Genomic DNA, 22,861 nt, shown 5'->3' on the forward strand with positions numbered 1-22,861 from the left:
AGAGTGAGGTAGGGATAGATCTGATACGTGTTTGTTCGATTAGAAATCAAGTCTTCGCACTAAGCTAATGTGCTCATGCAACCTACATTATCCAGAAAAAAGATAGTCAGAAGGATTTTTTGTAACAAGATGAAGAGTACTTACCAAGAACGACTGCAAATGAAAGTGCGACGGATTGATACTGATAAGGCGAAAAAATATTCCAAGTTCGTGTCAATTCAGTCGCATAGTTGGTCAAGCGATCACTATTAAGTGGAATTGACTTACGGAGATACCAATGGAGCTGGCCGCTGAAGTGTCAGTTGAATTGCTTCCAGTAGCATCAGGATTCTCGGGAGTTGCAGTCGAGTTATCGGTGGAGTTTCCATCAACAGGACAGCCATCCGACATATCAGATAATCCGTCAGTCCCATTTCCGGTCGAGTTGAGACCGCCTAATGTGGATTTAACACTAGAGTCAGAGGAGTTGAGCATTGAGCCTGTACACTTGGATAGAGGCGAGGTGACGGTTCCGTTGTCGGTGGGAAGGGTGTCGTCGGGAGAGGTGCCGTTCATCATGCCATCAGTACCGTTGATGGCCGGACCATTGTCACCGCCGATAGAATCCGTTCCATTAGCCGAGGGAGTATCATCACCAGCGATAGGATTGGTTCCGTTGGTGGGGATCGGAGTATCGTCACCGGTCGAATCTGTTCCATTGGCAGCCGACTCTGTGCCATTTGCGCAAGGGCGTGTAGTCACATTGGCAGGGCTACTTGAAGGTGTGGGGACAACACTGCCGTTTCCAGAGGTTCCGGGGGGATTAGTCATGTTTCCGCTTGTACCTTGGTCAGTGGGTGAATCCAGAGGAGTTGCTGTGCCATTGTCTTGGGGTTGCTCATCGGGAGAAGTGACAGATCCATTGGCAGGGCTCGATGAAGGTGTGGGGACAAGACTTCCGTTTCCAGAGGTTTCGGGGTAGTCAGTCATGTTTCCGCTTGTGCCTTGGTCAGTGGGCGAATCCATAGGAGTTGCTGTGCCATTTTCTTTGGGCTGGTCATCGGGAGAAGCGACAGATCCATTGGCAGGGCTCCATGAAGGTGTGGGGGCAGCGCTACCGCTTCCGGAGGTTTCGGGGTAGTCAGTCATGTTTCCGCTTGTACCTTGGTCAGTGGGCGAATCCATAGGAGTTGATGTGCCGTTTTCTTGGGGCTGGTCATCGGGAGAAGCGACAGATCCATTGGCAGGGCTCCATGAAGGTGTGGGGGCAGCGCTACCGCTTCCGGAGGGGTTAGGCATATCGCCACTTGAGCCTTGTTGAGTTGGTGAATCAACAGCGGGTGCAGGTGAGCCGTGATCTTGGGGTTGATCGTCGGGAGAGGCGGCACCTTTGGGGCCGTCCTTGGGAGAAGCTACATTCGGAGAGGGTCCGTTGGGAGTCGAGCCCACTGTCACTGGAACTGAGACGACATTGCATTCAGGAGTGTGGGTAGGCTGAGCAGAGTGAATGGGAAAAGGTTTGGTGAGTTAATAATCAAGATTATACATAAATCAATATCACGAACACCGGTAAAGTAATACTGCGATACAACCAACGAGTATCTGGGGAGATGAATTCAAGGTCAATTTTTGACGCCGATGAAGGAGCAAAGCTTGTGATGGACTTACGGTCCAGTGACACCATCTGTAAATTTATCAGTTGCAGGAATCTGAAGAGGATACGATAGCTGCTTTGTGGATGGATCGAAGGGAGTCTTGGTAGTGTCGAGGGTACCGAGCAGTAAGTGTCCAAGGGATTTGGAGTCGGTAGGTTTGGAGTTTAATCCAAATCCAAGAGCGACCTGGTGGCATACGTCACCTATGATAATGTAAATTTGTTCATCAAAATGTTGACCAGTAGGACCGTCAGACAACTTGATGTTCACAATGCTTACCATCTACTTCCAAAGTTAAGTTGAGAGTGGTTCCGGGAACGACAGGAGAGCCCGGTACAGGAGAGACAATTTTGACCTTTTGGCCAGTAGCAAGGGAAACCCAAGAAATGCTTGCAAGTAAGACTGAGAAAGATAGAGATAACATATTGAAGTGGAGTGTCCGAGGAGATAAATATGAGATAAATATGAGATAAATAAAGCTGATAAATTTATAGCGAATGGAAAAAATGAATGAATGTAAGAGCAATATTCTTATTGCTGTCAGTGAAAATGGATGAAGTCAGGCAGACAAGACGGAGGGAGGGAAGGGGCTGACAAACACCCCGTTTTTATAGGTTTGTGCCTTGATGTGAGGCTATGGTGTGGCACGCAAAACCTTACAATCATCGACGGTAATGGAGCGGTGGAAAGAAGCCGCTTGAATAATTGTACGTCACCTAATGTACATAGGAATTCTAATGTCTTCTGTCTTTGATACGATGCCGTACTTCCTCCGAAATTGTACATCCCGCAAGATCCCTAATTTGCACCAATGGTGTGCAAAAGACTTGCAATAAAACATACAGTAAAGGATCCTGCTAGATCCAACTTTATGTTGAATTCGAGTTATACACCTAGATATCAGATGCGTGTAACATGAAGATGGAGAAAGGATGTGAAGATGTTGGTTGCTAAATTAAACATAACTATTCTGTATGGACATTTAAAGCCCGCCTTTGTGGTTCAGAGAGGGTGGTCCAATCGCAAAATCGGGTGGCATTGGGCAGCGAACTACATATTGGACTGTTCAGTAGATGAACGGATGAGGTTTGGGGGTGCTTCCGGAGGCCTACAAGGCGGGTCAACCAACACCCTTTAATACCCCAAGTGTGACCATTTTCTACAAAAATACAAAGCAATGGAAGGAAAAGGGAAAAATACGGGGACCTTATTCTACCTTATCCAGCCAAAGTGAGGCATTTGATGGTCTTCAAGACAAGGCAGGATAAGAAAAAGAACTTCAGAGGGAGAGGATCAAGCTGGATCAAGACTTTGTCGACTCTCTCACTGTTTCAAGAGAGGCGGTCGTGGTGAGGTGAGAAGACTTGAGGACATATGTATGTACACAGCTATACATAATCCCTCTGGAAACCCCATAACATTTCAATGAGATGGAAAAGATTAGACAAGAGAAAGCCTGGGAGTCAGGTAAGAGAAAAATTAGATTCTTGATGACGAGATTACTCTGCCAATCAAGAGCCTTTATCGCCTCAGTCTCAGGAAAGAAGAGCAATTCTGCTTTGTGAGTGACTTGTTGACAAAGTGGATAGAGCCTTGATGTATAACTTGTTAACGCAGTGTATTAAAATTGAAATCATCTGCAGAGCCGACTAAAACCAAAATCTTCACTTTGCATGCATAATATATGCCCCTTGATATGGATGGTGCCGGTGTCATACTGTGCCATGCTGTGTCATACTTGTGACATCTGCAATGTACTTCCTGTGTTTCTTATGATTTGAGCTGGCTGCTGAAGTCGCGGTGTCAAATAGCGGCGGCCGCGTGAAACTGTTTTTGGGGGCTGACAGTGATGTGATTCCAGCTACATATTTCTAGCTTTTTTCGGACGGGTCATCAGGCTCAATTGGACATGGTAATATCTTCAGTGAGTGTTTTTGAGAATATCCTGCAAGGTGATATCCAGGGAATTTGTCATTATGCTAGAAGTGCGATAGCTACCACCGAATTCATAAGGCTCTTTCTGTAACATAGGCACGTGGAAATTTCCTTGGAAATGATAGCAGGTATGAGTATATGTAGTTTATGCTAGCTTCCAATCAAGAGTTGATCAAGCAAGCCTGATATGTGAGAGGAATTGAATTGGAATTTCACAAGGTATATCATTTGCTTGCGTACTTCAATCTTCTGATATGTAGTATGATAGATACACGTGAGCATTGATGCCGGCTTGATCTACTACAGATGAGCTCATGAAATAATCCTCGTGTGTCAATGGCATCCTATGGCACGGAATGAGTACCATTCTAAAGTAGAAGGCTACCAGAGTACACAATGGGGTATAAAGATACAGCTCTGATACGTCTTGGTGATCCATGCCTGGAGAAGCAGCTAGATGGACCGAAGGCTATATCCAGAGTATAGCTTAGATCTAGTGAACAGCGCACCTTGAGATAGAACTAGTCCTGGTATTCGGCAATAAATTCTTTGTGAAATTTCGTGAAGCGTCGAACAAACTCGTCCGTGTGTTGTCCAAGGAAAGTGGTACGGAAATGGAAACTATGATCCGCTTGACGAAATCCTGAACCTGGGACAACCTGCAGTGATGTTTGTGATAAACAAAGTGTCGATTGATTTTGTTGAAAAAGGAAAACACTTTGAGTTTAGTACTGATGGTAAGAAAGACAAGTAAAAAGGACAAATGCACGAACACAAATACCGGCTTTTCCGAGGAGTTCTAAGCAGTAAAAGGTATCAGGACTCTTTCCAGCTTTCTTAGCCGCTTCTAAAGCTCTTTGAGGAAGTTCTACTTTTGGATAAAGGTACATCGCACCCTCAGCTTCGGTGGATGAGATGCCGGGAAGTCTTTTGAAGGATTCCACGAGTTTCTTGGCATTATCATTCATTTTTTGCTGGATTCTTGTCGTTTCCTGATACCACAAATCATAGCTGGACTCTCCTGGTCTAGGTGGGCGGACTAGTACGTCGACTCCGATTTGTCCCTGAACTGGTGCGTCATCTATAGCCACAAGCTTGGAGATCTGTTTCACCACATCTTTGGGGAAGTTGACAATCTCGAAGAATCCCCCTCTGCGACCACATTCGCCAATCTGACCCTTGGAGATTGAATGGAAGCTCACCAGCGGCACTCGAGTTCGAATATGTTCATCAGGATGGTTGAGGAGAGCACGTTTGAAGGAGATGAAATCTTTCAGGATAGGATTTGCTATATTTGACTGATAAACCTCATCAGCCATCAGGACGAGGTTGTGCGAAGCGCAAAAACTGATGATTTCATTCATAGCCTCAAGACCGAGCACATTTCCCACTGGATTCCCGGGAGAGGTGACTATCATAGCTCTTGTACGTGTACCAGCAGCAGCAGAGTCCTGTATACTTTTTCCAAGAGACTCTAGGCTAGGGTGCCACCCCTTTTCTTCTGAAAGTCGATATTCTACTTCCCGCGCTTTTTGAAGAGATAGAACGGCCGAGTATAGCGGATAGTGCGGTACAGGGATCATAATTCCATCTTCTTTTGATGCAACGAGAAGCTGAATCATTAATTTTATACCAACGGCAGCACCCGCCGTAAGATATATGGATTCTGGGTCAGCCGGAACCCCGTCACGTTCTGATGCAACGTTCATTTCACACAATTAGTCCCATGCGAAGCTTCAATATCCCCAAGCACTAGATATACGTTGAAATTGAGGAAGAGACGACTTATTAACCTCCAAGAAACTCAGCGACATGTTCCCGGATAAGTGAAATCCCCTGGGGAGAACTGTATGCCCCAATGCTACCTCCGTTGGCCTTGACGAGCTCCGCACTGCGCTTGACAACGTCATCAGGGAATTTTACCAATGTGCTTAGTTGGGGATATTCTGCCAAAGCTGCTATCTAGAAAAAGGTTTCCAAATGTATCAATTCTTATGGTCCACAAACCTGAAGCAAAGTGCAGCGACTTACTTGACGAGCAAAAGTAATTGGCTCTTGGCCCATCTCTTGAGGGTTACCAAGGTTGTTCCTTAAAATATAAGTGAAACCAAATTCCTTCATTGGATCGGACGACTGCAGCAGCTCTGCACCGAGTCTATGGAGAGATCACTTAATCAGAGATGTAGGAAGTGATCTCTACAGGAGAACAGACAAACTCTTCAGCCCTTTGGGGTATTTCGCCGTGGACAGCAAACTGCGCTTCAAGTACGCCTGGGTTGATGTTCTCGAGGGAAAGCGGAGCTTTGAAGGTCAAGTTGCGAGGATGATAGAAACAAAAGCTCTACGCCTGGTCAATTGTCTCGAACCCACGACTGTCTGGGAGGGTGAAACTAACCCATTTTGCTCGGCTGTACGACAAAGCTGAGACAAAAAAGATGTGAAAGATGAAGAATGATAAGATTTTGATAGCTTATGAGATATCATTGTTATAGACCCACTTTGGAAATGTCATCTGCGCTGTTTCTGCCAGCATACAAGAGACGATGAAGAGTTTTTTTAACCAAAGCCATCTTGCAACCGGCGTTTGGTTCTCTGGCGACATCACAAAATCTGAATACTATACGAAGTTAAGTAAACAAAAAATTGTCTGTGCAACACCAAGATACAATGACTGAAATTCAAAGGCTCCCAAGATCTCTATGGACAATTCTCAATGAAGAAACGGTGCCACTGTTATATGTTCCTTCTTCATGAGTGAAACCGATTCTCAATGACTTGAAGTTGCAATTTACCCGGCGTTTCCCGAACGTGTCAGTCTCTCCACTTGAACCGGGCCATATAATTATTCTGCGATTGTTTTAAAGTTTGATCAAACATCTGATAACGTGAATAGTGAATGTCGAAACGAGATGGTGTAACGATTCACCATGACCAGAGACTAATCAGGATCTCGCCACTAACTCACCTACCCAGATCATTGACTGGTCTTTGGAATATAAGAATGTTCGGATATATGAACAACTAAAATCTCAGCACACAGTTGGACTGCGTTGCGTCTGTTGGATGAAGCCTTCTGTACGCTTATCAGTGGCACGGTAGATAAGCCGCTGCGATATCTGCTGCTTTCGATACACAACCAAAATCTCATCACACAGTTGGACTGCGTTGCGTCTGTTGGACGGAGCCTTCTGTACGCTTATCAGTGGCACGGTACATAAGCCGCTGCGATATCTGCTGCTATCGATCTTCGTCGCTTTTGTTGGGGGCTAAGTTGGTGCGAAACAGGTGGCGCAGCAATCGTGTATGCACTTTTGCAGTAAAGCACGACGAGCTGGGACCTCCACAAGGTTCCTCGATGAGATCGCCGATGCTGAACAGAGGGACATTTGATCTAGATTCTATAGTAGTGAGATTTAACAGAACAGAGAGTGGCTATGTCAAACTCGCACGCGTCTAGTATAAGTTTGACTACTTCTTGCGCCGATGACTTCTTGTGTGTGACTAACAAACCACAAGCAGGACTGGACTAAAATATCATTCTTGAAAAGTACGTCACTGATGTGATGATGATCTACGATGGTCGAGGCGTACGATGGACGAGAGAGGAGGGTGGAGGACAAACCTCAAAACCCGAAACACAAACCTGTATTGCCCTGTACAGATACTCGATTTTCGAGTAGGTCTGATCAAACCTCGCCAAAACGTCGTAGAAACGATCCAGATCACTCAACAAGTTTTGCAAAAACCCAACAAACATCCAGGAATCAAGTGCAAGTTTAATTGATTTGAGTTTATAATCGAAGACATCAAAAGCTTTGTCTTTTGACCAGATCAGGAGAGCAGGGCATGAAATTCACTACTTCAAATGCAATTAGTCTCTTGGGTTGGATTTCTGTTTCTGAGTCTGTTTCTGATCTTTGTTTCGACATCAATGTTGAATTTTCAATTGGGAATGGGTCTCATTTGTTTTGGATACTGGTTGTATCTTGATCACACTAAACGGCCGCTGAGGTCAGGTTGAATTAACGCATAGTAATGTAACCTGACGGAAAATAAAAAACGCAACTAGACATAGAAGTGAGAAGAAACTAAATACGAGTTCTAGCGGGCGGCTTGTGCGTTTTTCGCGCCACTTACAACAGTTATCTATTTACTTTTTTGGAAAAAATGACAATGAATTGAGTCTTTAAATTATGGTCTAATATCTGTAAGAAAAAATGATCTTGTGTAGATTATTTGCGTATTATACATAATCTTAATTATAAAGGTAGTAAAAGAGAAATAAGTTGGGCGGGTGGGAGGTGAATAATTTTGTAGTAACAAATTCTCGATGTATGAAAAGAATTCTAGGATAATGAAGATTGGATGAATAAAAGATTATAATATCAGAATTTTAATTTTTTGATAAGGATTGGGAATTAGGGAATCTCGCCATCCTAAACATCCAACTCTTTTCGAGACGTCATCTATTCTTCATTACTAAGAGAATGATACTTTGCCATTCGTCTGAAAAGATTAGCTGAAGTGCTGTGATCCGGCTACTTCATTATCCGACACCTTTTCCCCGACCCATTCCCATATGTCAATACACGCACCGACTTCTAGACTCAAACTTTGAGATTTTCCTATTTGGTATCATTGCACAAGAAGGAAACTGAACATCTATCAGATGTTAACTTAACAAAGTCCCTCTTGCGGCTGTTTGTCTGTTGAGTGAAATGTTTTGTTCACCAAGTCAGTCAGAATGTGAGTGCCTTTGATTTTGGAAAGGTGAGACAAAAATTGATTGAGATTTGTCTGTGATGTTTAAAGAGTGTATATTTCAAAGCAAATCTTTTTGTTTGATAAAAAGGTCAAAAGAAACCATAGTTAAATCGTGAGTTTAATTCATTCTAGATGATTTAAAAACTTGCTTGTTATCATGATGTGATGATGAAACTGTATCTCAATTGGGAGCCGTCTGGAATCGTCTCTGGCTTCGTCTGGATTGTTTCTACGACGTTTTGGCGAGGTTTGATCAGAGCTACTTGAAAATTGAGTATCTGTACAGGGCAATACAGGTTTGTGTTTTGGGTTTTGAGGTTTGTCCTCCACCCTCCTCTCTCGTCCATCGTAGAGGCGGGAGGTGGGAACAAGAAGGGTGATCCCCAAGTAGCCGCCACCTAATATAACAGAGTCCCTCTCGGACGCACGAGTATGTAGTTGAGAGAGGCGGACGAGAAAGGAACACCTAGGAACACTTTAAACATCAAATCTGGCTTTTGGGCCGGAAAACTTTAGCTGAGGAGTTTTTCAATCCTCCATACCCGCATACCCTGCATACAAATGTCCTTTAGACCAAAGATAGAAGTTGTGCACCTGCTCAACTGCTGATCCTTTCAATATTCTCCCTTGGCTTCAGGAACACACTGAAAATTGACTTGAAAAGTGGTTTTTGCAAACTTCACAATTGCATTACTCTGCAAGTGTTGCCAAATTTTCATGTATAAGGTACACCATGTAAGTTTTTGTGTAGCATGTCAATGTGCACACACAAAATGTGTTGGATAGAGCTTCCTGACAGCCTCTGAAGAGATCCACATGATCAGAACAAAGGATTTGGGTGAGTTCAAACACCGGATGATCCCTTTGATCTCAGTCTATCATCCCCTCTGGTCATCTCAATTCAGATTAACAAAATTTGGTTGTTTCACGTTGTAGAACTTATAACCAAACAAGGGTTATACAGAGCTTCAAGGGGATAATCTACCAAAGAGACTAGTAGAACATGCCTAAAGACTGCCCTCCTAAAACAAAACAATCAGAAAGGGGAACTCTGTTGAATGGAGTACCGATAACTATCAAAGGAGAAAAGAATCTTTATCTGACTTTCAAAGGAACAAAAGCACAAGTTTTAAATGAAACAGCACAGTACTTAATTGACTCTCAACTTATAGTGTTATTATAATCTGATAACTAAGAGAACAAAAGTGCAATATCCTTTTGATACTAATCCCAAAGATTTTATAAGTCACAAACACTACAAGACTAAAGTAAATTCCTCTTTGTAGCTATAATAGAGGGCATATTTAAGTGACCAGGTACTATTAAAATAGCTTTATGACAATGCTGGGCTGATGGGCTGCACCGTGTTGCAAACCATTGCGCTGTGTTGCAGTTGGGCCACCAGTTTCTCTAAAACCCGGCAGCACAGGGAAGCTGAAATATCTATTGCATGCACCACATCACAGCGGAAAAATTGCTGTTGCAGAATCTGCAACGGCAACACAGCAGAGCAGGGTCAAAGTGTGTGACATTTGCTGTGTTGCTCACGTTGCAGACTTTTTAAAGTTGGATGAACTGACACAGTTTCAAAGGTATCAAAGGACTGAAATGTGGGCTTGGGCTGGAAGGAAAAACCCAGCTAGACAGCACTGGGACCAGGCTTTGGAGACACAACGTGCTGGCAGCGCAATGCAGCGTGGCAGTAGGCAGTGCCTGAGCAACAATGCTTGCAACGGGTTTTGCAACACCTAATGTGGCAACACAGCAGACTCTTCAGACGCCAAGAATCCGCAGTGTGCAACACATCAAGGCTCAAATGCTGCGCAATGCCGTGCAGCGTTGTGGTGATCTATTTATGGTATCAATCAAGAAAATTAATCATCATTACTTTACCAAGTCATTAGGAAACTTCAGTATAGCAGGAAATTTGAAATGCAGGTTTTCAAATCAATTGAAGCTCTTAGAGGATTATGTATACTTATTAGCTCATTATTATGTCATCTCATTTCAAATATATTCTCAAGATCAATATAGTTTACAGTCAACTCTCGATGTAAGCATATCGACCGTCGACAGATTTGCTGTGCTTACATCGAGCGATGCATAATCACAAAGTAAGCATAATTCAAGTTTTGCCCTTTTTTGGCTTGAATTATGCGTTTATGGTGAGAATGGGCCCCCGGCGCGCAAATATAAGCCCCGCTTTGAGCGGGGCAGAGCCAGCCCGGCCCCGCCGAGTCAATATGGTACCGCCCTGCAATCGGACTTACCACACAAATAATCACCATAAAAGCATATTTTTCCTCTCCTGTGAGATTTATGCTTGTATACACAGAGAAAAACTTGCGATAAGAGCATATTTTCGCCAATCTTATGCTTTAATCATTATGCATCAAGCAATTTGATTTTGGCGGAGCACTCACGTATACCAAAAAAAATCGCGTGGAAACCCTTGCTTACATCGCGATATGCATACATGGGGCTTGCTTATATCGAGAGTTGACTGTACTTACAAAGTTATTACAAAAAGACAGAAAAAGAAAAGATAAGAAGAATTTGAAAATATAGGTGTAAAAGTTGGAAAATGATTCTTAGGGTAGTAAACATAAAGTTATGGGTATTATGAGGTTAGAATATGAAAGAACAAAATTATATTATACTGTGACAATTTTAATCTTCAAGGTTGATAAGGGAAAACAGAAGTTATTAGCAGAAAGGTACTTTTTTGAAGATGGTAAACAAGGGTTATACGTATAGTTTACATATGTAATGGTGGTAGTGATGGAAATTAAGGTTGCCAAGAGGATTTTCCGGGATTTTGAAGGTTGTGGAAGATGATTTCATACTACATGAGCAAGAAAAAGAGAGTAGCAGCTGTGAAAAGTGAAGAAGATAGGTGAATTTTGTTGAAAATGAAGGTTTTCAGCTAATTACATATGTCAAATTACGTCAGATTAGGATGGTAAATAGCTCATTTAACGCAGAAGAGTGTATTACATAATGTACAAACTTTAAATCATTAGTAACGGAGGTTTATGTAAAAAGTTATAAGGGAAATAAGAAATTGGTGTGAATTCCAAATTTACAGTCACAAGTCAACATGTAACACTAAAAACCTTAACTTCACAACTCAATATCGTACTCATCACTCATCAGAAATAGGTCACATGGGTGTCATAAATGATCAGTATCATGGGGGCTACAGGATGCACTATAGTAGATCAAAATTGGACCACATCTGAAAAAATTGTAATCTCAAAAATTGGGTTTCAGCTAGTTTACAAGGAAAAAATCACCTGTATTCATCTTAAGAAGTGCTGTACATTGAATCATTGTGTCATTGATCACTTTTGGATGTGAAAATTACATAATACATTAGTAACAAGATCATTACATTGTGTCATTACATGGTTTTTAGGGTTCTTTAGGCGGATTTGATTGGTTTTTGAGGCTGTTGACTATTGTAAAAGTTGTTACATGTGGATATAAGTACTCTTTGATGATTTTGGGATTGTTGTTCCCCTTTCTGCATCTTATACCTTTGTTGTAGTGTTATAAATCATCATTTATTTACTATATTTGTACTAAGATCACTTAAATTCGCCCCTTCAAAGCAAGGAGAAATTTATTTACGTGTGTTAAAGACTATAAGTCAAATTGGGAATAATCCTTAACAACAGTATTGATAGTAATAACATAGTGTGTGGACTTTTTGCGCTTAAAACTGGGAATAATACTACACAACAGTATTGCTTTATTTCTCTGGTGCTTTATCTTTTTCTCTGTTATCACAAAGTGGTCAGCAAGTGCCCTTGTGCTGGTTTCTTTGAAGAAGGCAGTCTTTAGGCGACTTCTACTATATTAAACGTAGTAGATTATCCCTTCTTAGGTGTTTTAAAGCTCTTGTTGAGCTTTAAATACTACAGCATCCAGAATTATGTTGTGCAGTGTTGTAGAACTTATAACCCAACAAGGGTCATACAGAGTGTGAAGGGTACAATCTGCAAGTAATGACTATACAGAAAGAGTCTAAGGACTGCCCTCCTAAAACAAGACAATCATAAAGGAGAACTTCTGTTGAATTGAGTACTGATAAGGCACCAGAGAAAAATATCTTAAAGGTCTGGAGGGACATGGATTTGAACCCAAAAAGCACAATTTGATTTCTCTCAACACTGCTATAGTGTTATTCCAATTTGACAACTAAAAAAACAAAGCAATATCTTTTTGATATTATTTCCAATAAGTATTTTTGACTATAACACTAAAGTAAATTTCTCTGTATAACTGTAATAAAGGGCATATTCAAGTGACCAGGTACTGCTAAAATAAGTCTATAATGACAAAAAAAATGGTACATTCAATCCAAAAAAGCTTGGCCTGCCCAGTTTTTGTAAAATAATATTTTGGCCTGTATTGGCCAAAATATGCTTGTAATGAGCCTTCAATCGAGATGAGTGAGATCTCGATTGAATTTGGCCACTGGCCAGTTGACCGCTATTGAGCTACACTCAACCATCCTCATCGCCTAAAACATCATCAATCCTCCTTCCTTTAGATTCATCAGACACTACAGTATGGGGTTTGTCAAATACAGCCCTCAACTCAAAGTTGTCGCCCTCAACAAATGGCTTCTAGGACAATCAATTTCAGAAATCAACATCGAGCTTCTCACCGATGTATCTCCCAAGTCATTCAGACAATGGAGAAACCTTTACGAAACTACTCACTCTGTCATCAGAAACACCATGACCTACAAGAGACAAGGCCGTCAGACTTTGTACTCCAGAGAAGACCGCGAGTTCATGATCGAGCTCATTGACAACGATCCAACCCTTTTCCTGGATGAGGTTCAAGTGGCGATGTATGATCACACTGATCTACTTGCTTGTCGCCAGACTATTGCGAACGATTTGAAGGAGCGACTCTTCTTAACAGTTCACACCGTTTCAAAGGTTGATCCCAACCAATCGGCGGAACGTCGGGCTACTTATTCCGTGCGGATTGCCAACATTGATCCCAAATGCCTTGTCTTCCTGGGTAAGTTCAGTTCTTTGTTATGTCTTCAATGAATGACTTCTTAACTGACTTGTTTTTATTTTTCTTCCATAAGACGAGACCGGTCTAACATCCCTAGAGGTCATGCAAAACAAAGTAAGATCGAAGAAAGGCGGACAACCACCGAAATTGAAGCGAAAACGATGCGGACCCCATTACAGCATGCTTGCAGCCATATGCGAAATGGGGTTACTCGCAGTACACTCAAAGGTCAACGCATACCTTCGAAAGGATTTTGAAGCGTTCCTCAAGCACATCTTGGTAAGTTCTATTCTTTCTTCTGTCTTCTCATGCATTCAATGAAACTGATTGTTTTTCAATTGATCCATCCCACTGCCAGCTGCCTGTCATGAACAGATATCCAGCTCGTAATTCGGTATTAGTGCTGGACAACTGCACCATCCATCATGGGGGAGCAATCGAACGCCTGTGCGCATCATTGGGCATCCTTGTCCGTTATCTACCACCGTACTCGCCGGATTTCAACCCGATCAAGCCAATTTTCAAGGTCTTCAAAGATCGACTCAGAAGAAATCAGACTCTGGAGGATGCATTCAATAAGCTGAGATGTTTGCTGGTGATTATGAGTGAAGTATCCACAAGTAGCCTGATCCAGAAGCTTTATGGGACATGTGGATATTATTGATATGATCTGGACGAGCAAGAATGGATCAATAGTATGGATAACTTTTTGATTGTATCTTCTCATCTCAACCCTAAAAGGAGAAGTCATGTATCGTCTCACAAAAACAAATTTCTCTATATCTGTGTCCTGAGTAATCAAAAGGGTTTTTATACCCATTCTTATTTGTTTGAATACCTTGATCAAAAACGAGCCAGAATTTCCACTTCTTTAAGAGCTTATCTCAGAGCTCACATGCACTTTTCCTAATCGAGTCTCAGAGCTAAGAGTAACCAAATTTGAACTGCAGATTGCAACATAAAAAATCTTTTAGGATTGATTGAGGAACTTCCATAATCAGTTTTATGAATCTCCATAGAATTGGTCATCTTATTTCTCAAAAAGTTGCTCAATTCATCAATTGTGAGATGATGAAGTCACAAATCAGAATAGTCAAAAGTGTGTTGAGATCCAATTTGAATACAATTCGAATGAACCCATATGAAAGATTCACCTCAATAAGTCTTCAATTGCACTCAAGTTTTTTAAAAAAAATCTTACTATGGCAAAAGGCTAATGGTCTTATAGACCAGGTTTTCACAGGTTCATACATAAATTTTCATTTCAGCAGTAGCAGTCAAACAGTCGATCTTTTACAAGGATTAATAATGGATACAATATTTGCTAAGCTACACAAGTGCTTGCTACAATAACATTTTTTATAGATTTTGATCTTGTTTGACTGGATTAATCCCAAAAGCCGGGATCCTTGTGTCTCTTGAGTTCAGCTTGATAAAGTGGGGCTTGATCATGTAAACGTACTGCGGTTCCATACACAAATCCCAACCCAGCAAGGGTTGGAACATCCAAAGAAGATGAAAGGAGCGCTTTGTAATCAATGATGTCGAGCTTCTTGAGAAGGGCACGGGTGTTTTCATTGTCTGGTGAAATCTTGGCCCAAGTAAGGAAGTCTTCAAGAGGTGGAGGAGGACCCGGAATAGGTGACTCGGTACGATTGTTGGGAATTTGTGAAGTAGTTTGAACGTTATCGGCAGGGGCAGCATGATGTTGATGAGGATGACAAGGTTGATTGGAAATGCGGCGAAATTGGAATTCAGGTAGCCTGGGTGGTATCATCTCGGTCACTCCAGATTTGCGTTTGAACTGGTTCGAAGAAGGCAAAGGGTCAATAAAAGACAATTGAGATGATGAAAAAGAAAATGCTTACCAAGGCAGTTGCCCATATATCCATCATCAAATGGCTCAAGTGGACTGCCTCGTTGGTATTTTCCGGGTTGATAATCCCCATACACTCCCTGCCTCCAATTGAGACACATCCATAGTCTTTCATGAGCTTGATTCGGATCCTCTGCCACTCCGGATCAACATTGATATCCTGTAACCAAAGGGGGATCAGTAAAAGTTTATAATGGAGCCGATATCAACTTGTTACTTACGTCCATAAGAAGTTTAAAGCCAACTTCCTTACACTTGTTGGTCTTCATGGTTTCCTTGAACTGGTCAAGGACTACCTCCAATGCGATAACTCTCAAGGCCGACTTGAGAAACGGTCCACGGCCAGCTACATATCCCTTGAATGCCAACTTACCATCTTGATCAGCCTCTCTGAGAAGCGATCTGCATACCGCTTTGACTTCAGCACAAGCATCAAAGACGGCCTCTTTGACATCGACAAGTGTAGCCCCGTGGATTTGAATCATGGAGTTGAAAGCCGGATCACTCGTGAGATCGGTGTACTTCTGGGCGGTTCCGGCTTGTTTTTCAGCCTTGGTCTTTGGGATTGGAGTGTACACATGGAACCAGATCTTGACAAGGCTCGGTTTGGCCTTGTCAGCATCCGAGCTAGGTTGAACGGTGGCTGCAGGGGATTGTGGCGGTGGTGTAACGGTCAAGTCAATGTCAACATGTGGTTCTGTTACAGAATCACATCAGTTAAATTGATGACGAATATTTTCAACAGAGTAATGAAAGAACTTACCGCTCACCGCTCGAGGTTGACCTTGAATATCGTGATTCTCAAGCATTGGGTCGACGTGAGCCTGATCGATCAAGGCGTTGAAAGATATTGGTGGGGCTGGAACTGAATGATTTGAGCAATGGACAGAGAAAGAATCATCATATCATCATAACATTTAATCCCAAAGACGGTTCGCTTACAAAACTGGACAAAATTATGGTTCTCAAACCTGTGCAAGAACTGTGCAAGACCGACGTGCAAGATCCGTGCAAGATTTCTTGCACCAATCTTGCGCATTAAATTTTTTGACGACCCCAGCTATTTTGTTCCAACTGGTACGAAAACCGTGCGAGACCGACGTGCAAGTTCCGTGCAAGTTCCGTGCAAGTTCTATTCATGTCTTGCACAGAAGTTGCTCGAAACTTGCACAAATTTTTGCATAGGTTTGAGAACCATAAATCCACCATTAGCGTGATTTTCCAGTTTTGTCCAGGGTCAGAAACTATTTCGGCAACAATTGGCCGCGTAACTCTTAATCATTTTTCTTCACAAATGCAACCATCTACCCGATGATAGACTAGATACCCTCCATTGGACCTTATCAACTCCTATCAACCATCAAATACATTTGGCTGCTCAAACCAACTCTGCCCCACCTTCTCCAAGCACCTTATCCCCCTCTGCACGCGTATCACATGAATTCCCAGACTGATGGCCTTTATGTGAGTCCCAGCTCATCACATTGAAACTATCATTGCTATCTGAAACCGAGCTCCATCAACAAATTTTCGTAAGATCTGATCCATCAAAAACCTAGCTTGAAAACAATACCAAATCCACCATTCACCTTTTAACAACTGTCGAATGTCTTCAGATTAGAGTGGAACATCCACAGTACCTTTGACAGCTGCATCTATTCTCAACAAACACTGTAATCACTTCTGAATCAGATACTGGACACGAATTCTGATCATCCTAACGTCAGTTCAGCCTACTCAAGCTTAGTGCCGGATGATAAACAAAATTGACTATCTTATCATTTAAAACTTTATAGACAGGACCTCTTCTAGCTACATCCCATAGCAGTTCAACATTCTCAATTTCTCTGCCACTTTAAAGCCCGCAATGAGCGCCCGATCACAAAACTCAAGATCATAAGTTTGAGATTCGCTCTTCCTTCTTTCGAGGTAGTTTAGGTACCACTAGGTTTTTGAAAGCAATTCAAGCTACTCGTAAAGAAGGTTGAACCTCGCAAAGACCTCTGGGAAAACCAATCCTTCCTATAGGTTGAAGCATTATCTCAAGCGGCTGAAAGGTACCATTTGAGCTTAAACTTCAATCATCGATTTCAAAACAGTAGTGTTGATGCAGTCTTGTGTACTCTTTGTCTTTTTCTTTCAAAGCTGAGCGCAAGCTAATGCAAGGAATTCCCAACGTTTTGATTTCATCCTACCCCTGAAATTCAGCTAAATCTTCTTTCTCTATCTCTTGTTTTACAAACTGTTGCATTGTAAGCTTTCCTCTCTTGTTCTCAAACCACAAAACCCTTCAGTCTTAAGTCCAAACTGAACGTCTTCCTCAAAATATTAGGGATTGTTATCACACAATTAAATGAACAAGTGAGAATGTCAACTGCTCAACTTCAAAATCAAAATGGAGTCATCCATTTCTTTCATACAATGTATGTTCTGGGTCTTTCCCTTCTCTTCACAATGAACAATAACTCCCAATCATAAGCTTGAATACACATTTATTTTTTGTCCCTACACGGAAAATGTATACTGTCAGATATCTTTTGTTAACCAAAGCTTCCTTACCTGATCTTTCGACCCAAATCAAACGACGGTCAGACAAGAACCCAACAGAAGGTATGAATCTCGCAGAATATTCATCCATCCTTCTTTATCGATCTGTGTTGATTTCGTACATGGGTTCCTTATAGTGATAAGTTTCCTTGGGTTAAATAGCAATAGTCTATCACCATTAATCATAAAAGTTATTTATAAATTGCCAGGCTTTGAATCTTCATCTTACTCACCAAAATATCTAGCTCCGATTTTAAAATCTGAATGGCCAAAATCAAAAGAAATGTTTGAAAATCGAACTTGGTATTTTTTTGTACCTTTCTCCATGTAAACAACAGATACCTTCAGAGATCTAATATTTTTTTGTTCTCTTTTTCTCAAGGGTGGTTTCTTGTATTGAGAATTATGAACTCATTTGAATTTGGGAAACACAATATGGTATGTACAAACTTCTTTTACTTAAACTCAGCTTTCATATCATGCTTTTTGACTTTAATTTTGAATCTCAATGATCAGAGATGGGAATCGATACTCGGTCAACCAGCTTTACTCGATGGCGGCCAAAAATGATATTGAAATCGAGCATGAATTGGCTCGAGGTGAATGAACTTTGACCTAATAGTCATGTTGTTGTCCCAACTACTGTCTAAACTTTTGGTTTGACATTGCGATTCGATTCAGCTCAAGACACTACGACTCACAAGACTTGAAAGTCAGAATCTCATCTCAGTGCAAACCAATGGCTTCTTGAGCCAACTTTCCATCATTTGATTGAGGTTTCAGTCTGGATGAATCATATAACTAATCATCGTCATTTGAGTGACATGATTGACTTCGGTATTCTTCTTTGAAAAGATGAATATCTAATTGGAAGTTAATCAAAATTCAATAAACATGGCTACCTCAGCTGGAATGGGATCAAGAAGTAATAAAACCATTGGAATCGAACCCATTGAGTGGTTAACATTAGCACTTTCAATCAAATCTCAATCAATTAGCTTATCAATCAAAGATATCAAAATTTGAAGAACAATGCATGATCTAGAGAATCAAGGAAATGAATCTGCTTCAATGAAACTCAAAACTTTGAAGAACGATAGTTCCGAATTGATTATTGATTATGACCACGGATTTGGTATTTGGAGTTTGTTTTGATTTTTCTATGATCGATTTCAGTGGGAGAGCGAACTAGAATGAATGTTGATGGAGGTTCCCTTTTTAGCCTCAATCAGCACCTGAATCCATCTTGAAATTCGTAAAAACTTGATTGATTCAATCTCATCGTCTATCAAATTAAGGACTTCTAAAGCATTCATCACCTCGTTTCATCAATCCATACAATCTAATCTATTATCATCAATCAATACACTTTATCATTCCATTGGCAATCGATTGTCATTCATCAATCTTGAAACGTTGTCACCGAAACTTATCTTTTCTCCATTGATGTCACAGGACTCAACCATCATAAGCACTCCTATTCAAGACATGATCCAATGACCATAGGATTGCTGCATTAAAATGTCTCTTACTTTTGTTCCTATGTTTCCTCAAATATAGTCACATCCACATCAAGCTGTTGAGTTTCATAAAGAGTCTCTAATTGGTCTTTATATTCATCAATCAATTCTCAATATCTCAAACCTTGAATTCAAACAACCCATAAAAGTCTTACAATTTGAAGAAAATCTGTACAACAGAAGATATAAGTCATTCTTCATCTTCAGATCCTCATGTCTATCAACTTGCACAAGCTTACAACAAGTATTTACCCTTCTTTCAACATATCAGTTCAAAAAAACACTCTTCATGTTTATCTGTTTCCGTCTATGTCAGGTCCACAAATGATCATCATCCTGATATTATTCAATCTGCAAAAATATCAAGGAGATTCTAGATAATGCACTCACATAATCATGGAATTTCAGTCCTGATCTATTTATCTAGCTGTGAGTTTGAATCTGAATTTGACTTTCTTTTCTTTTAGAAGTCTTTGAATTCTTTCACTCATCTACATGCTTTATTTTCATCAGCATAACTTCATCATCAGAATCACAATTATCCTGCTGTATATAATTATGATGTAGAGTTTTCAATATCCATCTTTCTTTTCCAATTTCTGATTTTGGCAGATATTTTCTGAAGGCACTAGGCAAACCTACCGGACCAGCAAGGCTTTCATCAGACCAAAAATTTTTAGACAGATCAACTTTCTTTGTGATCCCAAACATTGTCAATCTAATACTTGGAAATTATCAACTACTCATCTTCTTTTTTCTCATCAAGTTTGAGACTCTGACTAAATCATCCCTCTCAGACCCACATTCACAGGAAGAAAAACAACCTCAGTCCATCATCACAGGTCCAAATCAGACTCAAAGCTCAATACAGTTGTTCAACAAACTGAGATTCAAATGAAGGTTTTGGGATCCTAATGAAGAACTCTTTGATGTTCTCAAAGCCCTTGATCGAGTATGACCATTTTTCTTATCTCTTCCCTGACAGCATATTTCACCTTATTCTAAGATTTCCACCAATCATCAATGATAGGGTGAAGAGGGTCTAAGGGGCAAGTTGTTTTATACATCTGATTCTTTTGCTTCAGATCTTTTAGATCATGTCTACTTCATGATAACAAGCCTAATTTGGAACAATAGTTGGCTAAAAAAAGACCCATTATGGAAGGCCTGATGATATTATTAGAGGAAGCTATTAAAACAAATGCTCAGCTCAAGACTTTGAAAAAGTTCATGATGTTATTTTTGGTTTGCTGGAAATGAAAGCTTTCAAAGAGTATTATGACCTCTTCTACCATTTTTCTCTTCTCACTCTTTTTACTATGTAGTCTGCTATCACACAATTTCTAATTGCATCTATTCTTGACCAATGTGATCCTAATTCATACATCACATCCAAGAGATATTGCCCTGGTTCATCACACACCCAGTCAAGTACCAAGAGTGACAAAAATAAGGTCAATGAACTATGCTAAGAAACCCAGAAATTGAAAGTGCATAATTTGTTTATCATGTATATATGTCTTTTTTGTTCCACTTTGATTCCTTGAATTTGAATTCTACTAGGAATAAGGACCACCATCACCATCACTATCTACCATCTTATCATCATGAATTTATCAGATCCAACAGGCCTAAACATTCAGAAACCAAAATCCATTTCACAAGTGACATTCCAATCAAATCAAGAAGTTTGTTTACAAATCTTATATAAATATGATGATCCATGCCATACTGCTTCTGTCCTTGAAGTCAGATTAGAGATCCTTACTCAATCAGAGCATTTGGATGCTTTGATTGAAAATTTGATTCAAGTGGATCTATACAACTGATTTCTGTGTACACCAACAGACCAACACAGAAATTGTTTCATTCTCAGTGTACATGTATACCTCTCAATAATTCCACAGTTGAAAGACAGTCAAGCAGGTATGATTTTCAATTCAGTTGTCCGCTCTGAAATTTTGCTGTTCATTTATGGTTTTTTCATATACATCTCATTGGTCTTTTTCATACCCACTGCTCAGGCTCTTTGGTCTCTGAAGTATTTAGGTCAGCTTGCCATGTTTTTGATTGCCACTTCAATCTTGAAACCAATAATACCCTTTTACTGGAGATGATTGAGAAACACTCTTGCCAACACCCATTTAAGTCATTATTACAAAGAAACTAAATTGAGGAATGCTTCATACTCTTTGATAAGATTTGGGAAATTTAAGTCAATCACATTTAAAAATTGTGTGATACCTACATATGCAACGCAGGGAAAGACATATACAGTGGTTGAGGGAGAAGGGTACTTTCAAAACTTGAATTGTGATCATTCAATGAATCAATATATTGGCTCAACAAAAATCAAATGTATTTGTATGACATAGGCTGATTTTAGAATATGGTGAAAAGCTTAATTCTCCACTTGGATTGATCATGTTGAGAATCACCTGGATTGCAACCACATCCTTTCAGTAGACTCAGTATTGATGCCCTGTTGATGTTTAAAAGATCAGAATGTTCCAGACTTTTTGGTGGAAGTTCTAATTTGTTGGTATGTACAGGTTCTCTGTCAGTATTAATAATTACATTGAGCTTCAAGAAACTTACCATACTTTGTTTATCACTTTGTAAGTGTTGCATTGTCCAAATATATTCAAGCATCACACTGTGTGCCTCAATTTTTTGACTCCTCTGTTGCAAATAGGTTTTTCAGGTTGAGGTCATCAAGGGCTGCGCCTGCCACTGAAGTCATTATATGTAGATGTGGGTGCAATTAGGGTTTTGTAATACTTATACATGACATGGCGGCGTCAGCCGCTAAAGCGGCGCCCGCCGCTAAGTTGCTAGTGAGAATAAAAAGCGAGATGAGTGAATGGAAGCAAAGAGAGATTTCAAGATGGGTGGAAAAACTCACCTGGCGGCGGTCCATTACCAAGTGTACACTGAAATTGTCGGAAACCTGGTTCGCATCTTGGATCCAAATGGATCAGTTTGTTATCTTGATATTGACGTGGGCCGCCGGTAACGTTTTCGAAATGATGGCCACGTCTGCGGAGAGAAATTGAAGGTCAACAGCTACCAAACAACTTCAATCGAGTGAAATGGAATGGAATCAATGAAGGCTTACTTGTACATTTGATAAGGGCTACCGTCCCTACCACGTTCGGGGCTAAGGCCTTCGGGTCCAGCTTGTCTTGCTTGGCGAATCGCACTGAAAAAACCATTGGTCAGTGAATCATCATCAATAAGAAATGGTATTTGAATCCTCACAGTGCTTCACGTCTTTTCCGTTCAGCTTCGAGAAGAATTTCTTTTTTGGTTGGTTTTTTAACCATGGTGGATGTGGAACAGATTGTTGGAATAGGTGTGGTGGGATCAAGGGTATAGTCGTGGTGGGCTGGAGGGTATGGAGGGTATGGAGTCGAGTGGTCAACAACAGTCAACTAGCCAAATTCAATTGAGATCTCACTCATCTCGATTGAAGGCTATGCTTATATTTTTGCCTGTACTGGGCAAAATATTATTTTACAAAAACTTGGCGGGCCAAGCTATTT

General features: G+C 40.8%; 4 protein-coding genes across 4 annotated transcripts; 1 reads left to right on the top strand and 3 right to left on the bottom strand.

Annotated features, from left to right (window-relative positions):
* Positions 1–1,519: 1,519 nt before the first annotated feature.
* On the bottom strand, positions 1,520–2,058 carry MELLADRAFT_106311 (uncharacterized protein; the record flags this gene model as incomplete). Its single annotated transcript, XM_007409851.1, has 3 exons — positions 1,520–1,559; positions 1,648–1,837; positions 1,914–2,058. 3 exons carry the CDS (start codon positions 2,056–2,058, stop codon positions 1,520–1,522), a joined length of 375 nt encoding a protein of 124 aa, XP_007409913.1.
* Positions 2,059–4,090: 2,032 nt separating this feature from the next.
* Positions 4,091–5,968, bottom strand: MELLADRAFT_106312 (uncharacterized protein; the record flags this gene model as incomplete). Its single annotated transcript, XM_007409850.1, has 6 exons — positions 4,091–4,228; positions 4,343–5,262; positions 5,363–5,531; positions 5,601–5,724; positions 5,786–5,870; positions 5,965–5,968. The coding sequence occupies 6 exons, from the start codon at positions 5,966–5,968 to the stop codon at positions 4,091–4,093; spliced, it is 1,440 nt and encodes a 479-aa protein (XP_007409912.1).
* Positions 5,969–14,760: 8,792 nt separating this feature from the next.
* Positions 14,761–16,058, bottom strand: MELLADRAFT_106313 (uncharacterized protein; the record flags this gene model as incomplete). Its single annotated transcript, XM_007409849.1, has 3 exons — positions 14,761–15,136; positions 15,772–15,946; positions 16,013–16,058. 3 exons carry the CDS (start codon positions 16,056–16,058, stop codon positions 14,761–14,763), a joined length of 597 nt encoding a protein of 198 aa, XP_007409911.1.
* A 1,707-nt stretch (positions 16,059–17,765) lies between these two features.
* On the top strand, positions 17,766–18,403 carry MELLADRAFT_106314 (uncharacterized protein; the record flags this gene model as incomplete). Its single annotated transcript, XM_007409707.1, has 3 exons — positions 17,766–17,859; positions 17,934–18,123; positions 18,313–18,403. 3 exons carry the CDS (start codon positions 17,766–17,768, stop codon positions 18,401–18,403), a joined length of 375 nt encoding a protein of 124 aa, XP_007409769.1.
* Between the last annotated feature and the right edge of the window lie 4,458 nt (positions 18,404–22,861).

This window comes from Melampsora larici-populina (genome assembly GCF_000204055.1).
Source record: "Melampsora larici-populina 98AG31 unplaced genomic scaffold MELLAscaffold_17, whole genome shotgun sequence".
Classification (NCBI taxonomy): Eukaryota; Fungi; Basidiomycota; class Pucciniomycetes; order Pucciniales; family Melampsoraceae; genus Melampsora; species Melampsora laricis-populina.